General features: G+C 41.8%; 1 protein-coding gene across 1 annotated transcript; it reads left to right on the forward strand.

Moving 5' to 3' along the window:
• The first annotated feature begins 1683 nt into the window (after positions 1 to 1683).
• Positions 1684 to 9239, forward strand: trim25l (tripartite motif containing 25, like). The gene is made up of 16 exons (XM_006795720.3): positions 1684 to 2365; positions 2754 to 2849; positions 2993 to 3226; positions 3650 to 3809; positions 3890 to 3922; positions 4025 to 4060; positions 4153 to 4197; positions 4315 to 4368; positions 4451 to 4498; positions 4611 to 4673; positions 6063 to 6287; positions 6413 to 6526; positions 7302 to 7337; positions 7460 to 7528; positions 7658 to 7723; positions 8483 to 9239. The coding sequence occupies exons 1-16, from the start codon at positions 1766 to 1768 to the stop codon at positions 9040 to 9042; spliced, it is 2439 nt and encodes an 812-aa protein (XP_006795783.1). The 5' UTR covers positions 1684 to 1765; the 3' UTR covers positions 9043 to 9239.
• Positions 9240 to 9895: the final 656 nt, after the last annotated feature.

Raw genomic sequence — 9895 nt, forward strand, 5'->3', positions numbered from 1 at the left:
ATTAGGTCATGCCACAGTGCTTCAGTGGGTTACCCCCTGTATCATATTTGATACATAGAGATTTTATGTGTTTTTGAGACTTCTACTAGTACCCTTTTTTTTACTCCCTTGACCTTTCCTTAAAGCTAAACTGACGTGTTGCCTTTCACAAACAAAATATTTCAACAGCAGGTGGGCGGGGCTTCCTAAGATCAGGGGTGGGGGAACTCCAGGCCTCAAGGGCTGGTGTCCTGTGGGTTTTAGATATAATCCTGGGTCAGCACACCTGAATCAGATGATTAGTTCATTACCAGGCCTCTGGAGAACTTCAAGACATGTTGAGGAGGTCATTTAGCCATTTAAATCAGATGTGTTGGATCAAGGACACATCTAAAACCTGCAGGACACCGGCCCTTGAGACCTGGAGTTCCCCAACACTGATGTAAATATTAGAGATATCCATCTCACTGACATCACACAGAGGTAACTATGGGGGGAAAAATACTGAAACTGAACAGTCAGCATGAATTTTGCAGGGGTTAATTGAACATAACTCATTGTAGACACTTTCTGTGTTCAAAGCTACTCATTGGTTAATGAAAACTTTTACCACACTGTTTTACTAACAAACAATATATTCTGTCCCGAGACAACTTTCAGCTATTCTGACATTTCTATATATTTTTTTTTTAAATAAATATCCTGAATAAGTGATAGCAGCGTGAACACTGTAAAAATGTTGAGTCTCAGGTGAAGACGGGACTAGCGCCGTTGAAATGTAAAGCCCTGGCCTTAATTCAGCATCAGTTGATATCTCAGCAACACACGGATGTCTTGGAAACAACATTTAAGTGTCTTGTTTTTAAATTTATTTATAGGTGTAGTTCATTTTATAAGATGTTTTAATTCATTTTCTTTTAAAACAAACTTCTACATCTAACATTCTAACTGTATGTACACTCACTGGCAACTTTATTGGTTGCACCAGGTTGGGCCCTCCATTTGTCTTCAGAATTGCCTTAATAGACCATGACATAGATCCATCCAGGGGCTGGAAAGTCTGGTAATACATGGTACGGCTCATCAACTCTGGAAATCCTCCAGACATTTTGGTCCCTGTTGACATGATAGCATCACACAGTTGCTGCATTTCTCTGTATTTCTGTGGCAGAGGTTTTGTTGATTTGTCTGATGATAGGTCAGTTTTTTTCTATATTGTAACCACATCTATTCTAATGTTTACCACAAAGGACTGAATTTTTCAATTCTTCTATACCAATAATCATCTCATTTATCTTGTGGCCGTATAGGGGGACTTAAGCGCAAGGTCATGTACTACTAGACTGAAAAGACTAGAATTAAATAAGAGTAATATGCTGCTTAGAGTTTAATACCTCAGTGTTACAATCTAATAATGTTAAATTGTCCTGATAATAAAGGAATAATCTACTCAAGTAGATTTTGCTACTACATGTAGTAATATTTACTTTCATAAAGAGCCCGAATATCTGTGCCATACTTTGTGATGTACTGATTTGTCCACTCACACCTTTGGTTTCCTGGCATTCCACAGTTTTCCACCGACACCCGTTCTCCCCGCTAGACCGGCCTGGTGGCTCTGGTCCCGCCCAGCTCACCTGAGAGCGGCAGACACTTTCCTCCTGTGAACCCAGGCTTCACACTACCTTCTGAATCTCTGGAGCTTGTTCTTCCATTCTTTGTCTAAAAGTCTCTGACTTGCTAACCATCTTGACTCTTTCTTTTTTTCTTTTTCATTAGCAGCATTATGAGTGCAAAGCTGTGGACAGAGGAGCAGTTTAACTGCCCCGTGTGTCTGGATCTGCCAAATGATCCTGTCACCATCCCTTGCGGTCACAGCTACTGCATGGCCTGCATTAAGGACTACTGGACTAAAGATGACCCCAAAGGGATCTACAGCTGCCCTCAGTGCCGTCAGACCTTCTGCCCCAAGCCCTCCCTGTCCAGGAACACCATGCTGGCAGAGGCTGTGGAGCAGCTCCGCAAAGGAGCCCTCAAATCTGAAGTGCGTGAATCCATGCGACTCGCCAAAGAGAAGCTTTCCTCCTCGGTCGTACCATGTGACATGTGCAAAAATGAAAAACGAGCTGCAGTCAAGAGCTGCCTGGTATGTATGAGCTCCTACTGCGAGGCCCATCTGAAGCCTCACCAGACAAAGAAATCCCTAAAGCAGCACGAGCTCATCCCACCGACAGGCAACCTGGCCGAAAAGATCTGCACCCAGCACAAATACCTGCAGGAGTTCTTCTGCCGACAGTGCAAGATGTTCATCTGCTGGCTGTGCACCAGCAACCAGCACAAAGGCCACGAGAGTGTGTCCACCAAGGTCGAAAGGCTGGAGAAGCAGGTAAGCAGAGGGTGGGTGCTACATAATGAGTCAGACAGTTACCAGGGTGATCTAAAGTGAAATTAAAATGACTGGTTTGGGTGCTGGGTAAAATCTCCATAATTTTGTAAATGAAAGTTTACAGTCAGTATTTTATAAATAAAGCATCTCCGCCCTTCTCTGTGCTGTCCCTTATTGTGTATAAAAGGTTTATTTGAAAGAAGTCAGTTATTTCCTTTTGTGTGCGACGCCGGGTCCAGCCAGGCTGAAGACATTCCTAACAACATTCCTAGCCTAGTCACTCATAATGCTCCACCCTCTCATGTTGTCTTCTGTGCCACCTACACACTTGCTTCCTTGTCTGTGGGATTGTTTCTCTGATCTCGTGTCACGGCGTGCGTCTCTGCAGAAATTGCTGTCCGACCTGCAGTCAGCGACCCAACAGAAGCTGAGAGAGAGAGAGCAGGAGCTGAAAGACATGAAGAAGATGATGGAGCAGATGAAGGTTGGTCAGCGGTAGACAATCCTTTTTTTTTTTGGGGGGGGGGGGGGGGGGGGTTAATGGAAAACAGGTTTTCTACAGGGTTTAAATAATATGATGGTGGTTGAGGGGCCTTACTTAGTTTTGTGTTTTCCTTGTGTGCGCAGCGTTCTGCTGATGTGGTGCACAATGAAGCGGAGCAGGTGCTGTCGGAGCTGCTGCGCTCCATGGAACGTCTTCAGGAGCTGCTGGAGGAGGTGATGGATCAGGCCAACCAGGAGAAGATGGGCCATGCACAAGAAGTTACAGATAGTCTGGAGGCTGAGATCAAGGAGCTGAAGAAAAGAGACACTGAGATGAAGGACCTGGCAAGCTGCGAAGACAACATCTACTACCTGCAGGTATGCCGGGCTGTGAAGGTCACTGAGTGGAAATATTGGTCATGGACACAGCAGTGATTGCTTATTCTTTACACGACTTATGACATAAGGATAGCAGCAAGAGTGTTAGGGAAAGTTTACTAGATGGTAATGAAACCTTTGGAGACAATGGCACTGTGAAAACACTAAGGTTCTTGTTGGGAGTGACATCAGAGGGATCGCTCACATTGAGCATTTTGGAGACAAAATTAGAGCGACATGGTTAAGGTGCAAAGGCGACAGTGGATATTTTGAAGGATGTTAAATGGAGAGTTTGAGGCAGGTGGAAAAGAGGAAGACCACAGAGGAGGATATACAGTCATTTTTTTCTGAATCTCAAGACTCCTGATATCCTGATTAAATAATTTTTGTTTTGTTTTTTAACTAACTGCCATGTTTCCTCAGACGTACGAGTCTATGTGCAGTCCTCTTGAGTCTGGGGATCTGCCAGCTGTGAAAGTCAATCACGAGGCTTCCTTTGAGCCTGTACGAGATGCCATCCTGGGTCTCAGGGAGCGAGTGGAAGATCTATGCAACCAGGAGCTGGGCAAGATCACTAAACAAGGTTTGTCCAAAGAGGCTTTTTGTTCTTATTCTGTCTTATTTTGTACCTCATTTAATGTAATTATCTGTGTTCTTTTAAAGTGAATGACACAACACTGTTCGCTCTGGGAGACTGTAAGTTCCAGGCATTGTTCCAACGTAATTATTAATGCATTCAAGTTTAGTGGGTTTTTTTTTTTTTTTTTTTTTAATTGAACTTCTTCTAATCTTATTTAGCCAACCGAAGCGGACAGAAAGGAGGGATTTTAAAATGTAAGGTTTGAATTTTCTTATTAAATCCAAATAAACGTTTTCACATTTTGCATGATGTTGGTAGAAAGATACCGATTTTCTTTTTTCTCTAGTGTTTTCTGGTCTCAGTGCCCGCAACACAAGCGCCCGTCCACAGGGTATGTTTGGTGTTTTTTCTGACCACATTTTGTCTACCATGACTACATATTTACATCTTGTCGTCCAATCTTGTATAAATATTTGAAATAATTTGTAATTTCATTCTTTTTCTACAGCTTCTACACCCACGATCTCAATTGGAGGGCGAAGTACAGACAAACGAGGACTTGGTACTGTACTCTGATGATTGTTAAGCTTCATTTGACAATGTACAAAGGATTTCCCTGACATTGTCACTTTTTTTTTATTCAGGTATAGGACTCAGGACTCAAGATGTGAGGAGCAGAGACACAGCACGAGGTGAGAGTTTGTATTTGTGCCGCTGTTTAAGCATTAATTTAAATTTCACTCACAGCAGGGATAAAGTAGAGAAAAGTTTGTTTCAAAAGTCGGTTTCTTTCTTGGTTTTTAGACAGAGCTAACACAAGCTCACCCAGACTGCGGGACAAACAGAGGAGAGAAGACAGAGATGCATGTGAGTTGACTGGCATTAATATCATCACCCTTCATGATAATAATCAGGCTTTTACTTCCTACTGCAAGGTGTTTTTTTCTGCTTAAATGACAGTTCTTCCTTATTTTTAGTCAAGGCACATTGTGTGGCAGAGTTACTCGACATTTGCATTTTCTGTGGCTCAGTTTCTCTTTATTAGAGTCATTGGGCTAACAGTATTCTCGCTTAGGCAGAGGGTGGCTGTCTACAGGTCAGTCCTGGGGTGGTGGTTCTTCTGCTGCTTAATCTTGCTAGCAGCACACTGTCATCTGCACCTGTTCTATGCTAAAGGCAGATAGCGTGTACACATTGCGATTGCCACACACAGAGCTACGCAGATGACACTCAATTATACATACTTATTACACAGGGAGCACTTTCCTATTAGACTGGAAAAGCATTATACTAAATGCCAGTCCATTTCCATTAAGTCTCATCCACAGTGACTTGGATGTCAGGTATGACTTTGTAGCTGCCTTTGTTGCTAACAGGAAGACATTAATACGCTAATACAGTAAATCTGGTGAACAGAGTACATCGGATAAACATCAGTGCGTTGATATTCTCATTGTAACACATGTAAATCTATTTCATGTTGCACCATGAACGTGTTAGTGATTGTGAGGAGGGCCTTCTGCTGTTGAAAGACACAAAAATATTGTTGAAACTCAAACAGAACTTAAACAGTTTGTATTCAATTGCATTTAAGAAATATATATAACAGTAGTTATATTTAAGGATGTCTGATTACTCAGGCCTCACTACGTACCTTTACTTCAGTCTTTTCTTTTTTCATTTTCAATGTCAGTTTTTATTCTTGAACTGTAATCATTTGCGTGATTTTTAGATTCCTAAAAGTCTTTTTTTGTCCTTTGTGTTGACATTCATTGTATCCACTGCCTAATGACACTATTTTAGCTTTCATTCCTATCCCCTTTTTTAAATTGGGGGCCTTAAATGGCCATGTCAGGAATATCAGCTCTCATAGTCTTTTTGCTCATACAAAACTTTGAAACTTTGTCCATGTTTAATATGACTATACCCCATCATAACAAACAGAAAACAGGGAAAGGTATAATGGTCACTTTTAAGTGACATTCTAAGATGAGACGTTTATTATAACAAAGAAGCACTAGTGGCTAATATTAAATCTCAGTGTAAACTCTGGACTCTGTGACCACTGTGAACATATTTGCAGTGACGCTAAATCGGTTGTGCATGAAGTACCATAGATAACCGATAAAAGCAGATGACGTTCTGATACCATACTGATGTTGTCACCAATCACTTATATTTGCCATAGACACTTTAAATTTTGATTTAAAGTTTATGTAAACACTTAATTTTCGTATGTGTGTGTCTTCCAAAAAGTGAGGGAGCCTAACCCCAGAGCCAGCACCAGATCCAACATCAGCATCGGGTCCAGCATCAGCCACAGACTGAGCCCCAGAGCTAGCCCCACCCCCAGCCGCAGAGAATCTCAGTCACTCTGGAGTAGGTCTAGCCAGAGCCAGGCCACAACTCCTACTCCAGTCCCAGCCAGCCTGACTCCTGCTCCTACGCCTGCTCCTGCTCCAGCACGGGCCTCTACTGGACGTATGTTTGGATTGTTTCCATTATCTGTCACCTGCTTTCAAAAATAAGTTTTCAAAAATTAATATTAATACAGCTTTGACAAACACTATGACATGGATTTGACATCAGATTCATGGTATTCTCAGATTTTAGTCGAATGGCGTCGATCAGCAGCATCTTCCGCTCCAATCGCCGTGGCACCAGCCAGGCTACTCCAGCCGCACAGGCCAGCAACACACCGGCCGCAGGAGGAAATCCATGTAGGACCAACAACACTCATACTCTCTTTGCAATCTCAGTAACCAAACCATTAAGTGACTAGTAGATGGGGTGTTTCTGAAGAAAAGATGAAAAAGTGGTTAACATGGTTACATTAAAAAGTTCACTTTTTATAAAAGAGGTTGAAATTAAAGTAAAAGTAGTTCAAGTGTCAGTTTAAATGACGCTTCATTTCAGTTTAGGCTTTGATAGGTTTTGGTGTTGATCATGAAAATGAAGGAAGAAGTGTAGAGAATAAAGCCAGCTGGATGAGAGGAAGAAAGGGAGTTACAGATCGCTGTGTACTTTACAGGACAGTGAGTGGAAGTGTCAGCTGATGTGTAAAAACTGAAAGTTGGAGCAAGTGTTGTTCAAAGGAGGGAGCCTGAAATGTTTTGAAGTCGAGGTGTGAGGAGTTGGAATGATGGCATGAATATCGTTTATCATGTAAGCAGTGAAAGCATTTTTTTATTGTCATTGAGAGATGAAAGCAGTTGAAACATCTGATGTTGAAAGATCCGAAACTCAGTACCAGTAATAAGGGGGGGGGGGGAATCTTGCTGTTTTATGGTTATTTTTCTGCCTTTGCTTTTGTGGGAAACAAGATGATGATGATGATGAATGCGAAGTTGGCTAAGTGCTAGATATTTATAAGTTATTAGATGTTTTACATTTAAATAGACAGCTTTGACTTCTAGTTGAAGTGTTTATTGACTGAAGCACTCGAGCGATTAGTGACATTAACAGAAGCAATCACTCTGTGTCTGCATTCAACAGGGGGCATGGCTGAGCTGTCTGAAACTCCCACAGAAAGTAAGAAGATTGCCTTCTATATATAACATGAATGTATTGTCCCATCAACAGTTCAACCGGTTGAATAAGTTAAGCAATAGGCGTTTCAGTGACGTCACTAATGCTGTTTTCTCATTGGTCAGTTAACCCCGGTCTCTTTTTGGATACGCCCACTCCGGACTCCATGAATCACGCTCCGGCTTTCCCCGCCTGTGAGTCATTCAAGCTTTAGTCATTTTTGTATTGAGAGAAGAAACATAAATGGAAATCAAACTATTATGATGTACAGTGAAAATAAATGAAGATGCATTTAATTTTTTTGTTGTTGTTTTTTTTTACAGTGAGAGAAATCAGCCTTGACAGTATTCAGGCCCCGGAGCCGAGGACTAGAGAGGAGTTCCTGCAGTGTAAGTCTGTACAAAATAACAGATCTAAGCACAAACTGGGACCACAAACTGTCACTTTTTAACCATTCAGTCAGTTTATTCATTCAGTCACCACATACTACACAGACCATACAAATAATATAGGATCAGATGCTCATATATAGGTCTGGCCTGGGTTCATATCATTAAAAGTACCATATGTTCCAAGAAGAAGGAAAAAAAAGTAATGACGACAACAACAAGCAGATAAACAATATTCTTACATGAAACTTTCAAAAACATATTTGTTGAGCATTCATCGAAGGCCAAAACTCAGTTACACATTTTTGTTCTCATATAAAAATCTTTTGTTTTGTATATAAGTGAACTGTAGTCACATGCATGAAGAACTCCTAATGACTGTGATATTTTTCCTTTAATATAATGAGCATGTTACCAGGTTAATTTGTGATCAGTCACAAGATTGAAGCATTTTTAAAGACACTGAGCTGCTTAGGGTGCTGTTAGTGAGAAATATGCTGTAGTATCATATTATATAATAAACTCAAGGTATTCATGTATAGTTATTTAGTATCCATTACCATTATTCTATCAAACATCTGTCATGCTACCTTAAAATTAACACTGCCCAGAGAGTGAGCCAGCTTGGGGGAGGTTTGCGCTCTCGGAGGGCATCTTGTTCCACTGTAGTGTATCAGAACATAGATGTTGGCGTACAGAATTGGCCATGATGTCATGATAAGTTGTCAAAATATTTTGTCCTTGAAATGTCTTTCCTAGACTCAGTGAGCTTGACCCTCGACTCCAACACGGCCCACAGGCAGCTGACGCTCTCTGAGAACAACACTAAAGCCGCCCTGCAGGGGACAGCCCAGCTTTACCCCGACAGCCCCCGGCGTTTTGATGGCTGGACCCAGGTGATGTGTGACAGCCCGCTGTATGCCCAACGCTGCTACTGGGAGGTGGAGTGGAGAGGCCGGGGCTCCTCAACCGGCATAGCTTACGGGGCGATGGCCAGGAAGGGCTCGGACGCCAGGTCAGGCCTCGGATACAATGCCCAGTCCTGGACCCTGGAGCTGTCGGACACCTGCTGCACAGCCATGCATGACAATCAGAAAAAGGACATTCCGGTCGTGTACTGCCCCCGTGTGGGCATTTACCTGGACCTGTCCGCGGGAACGCTGTCGTTCTACAGCGTCGCAGAGAGCATGACCCACCTCCACACCTTCCGAGCCAACTTTACCCAGCCGCTTTATGCCACCTTCTGGGTGGGGAGCGGAATCGGGGTTGGGCTAGACTTCAGTTCAAGTTCTGAGAGCATCAAGATCTGCCCCCTGTGAAGACCAGAGAGTTGGTAATTCACTGACTGACTTCAGAGCTGAACACAGGAAAAACACAAGTGTTCGTGCTAATTGTTAGAATGACACAATGACTGAAATTATTTGCCAAGTCATCTATAAATATATGTATGTGTGTATATGTGTACATAGCTTAAATGCACTTAGTTAGCTTCTACTATTCACAAAAAACAGGAGATTTCAATGCCACAGATTTTGGGTTGAGGTTGTCACAATATCAGACTGCATAGTTATCATGGCGCTGATGTCATGTCTTCTATAGAAAGAGAAAATAATCTTTAACTTTATTTATTCCACTTTTGTATTTAGTTTAGTTTTGTTTTTTGGGGGCATCAAGATGTTTGGGTAACCAGATTGGTGCAGGTGGTGGTTATGACTGAGATATCAAATGAGTAAATGTCATTATCAGAATGTAAAAAGCATCAGCAAAGTGTATAAGGGCTAAAATATTTTGGTATTGATGGTATTTCAATGTTGTGCCTAATAAAGAAAGTAATAATAATGCTTGACTGAAGTGTGATGAACAAATGCCACTGATATGTGCATATCTGGCACAGGACACGGTGCTGCCTGTTAACAAACAAACTGCACTTCAAGCATGCAAAAAGTAGCTTATCTAATGTAGTCAGCCATCTCCTCCTGGTGTATGACCTTTTGTGTTTTGGGTTGGGGTTTTTTTTGTTTTGTTTGTTTGCTTGTTTGTTTTTTAAGGCATGTTGGTTACTACTATTGCAGTTCCTCTAATGGCCACTTAAGACTGGTTTCAAAAGTAAGTCAGTCCAGATGTACATTCATGTTAAAATGTTCCAACTTGATTGTTTGTTTGTTTTTTAAA

The sequence above is a fragment of the Neolamprologus brichardi genome, chromosome 23 (genome assembly GCF_056152115.1).
Source record: "Neolamprologus brichardi isolate AB-2024 chromosome 23, ASM5615211v1, whole genome shotgun sequence".
NCBI classification, from domain to species: Eukaryota; Metazoa; Chordata; class Actinopteri; order Cichliformes; family Cichlidae; genus Neolamprologus; species Neolamprologus brichardi.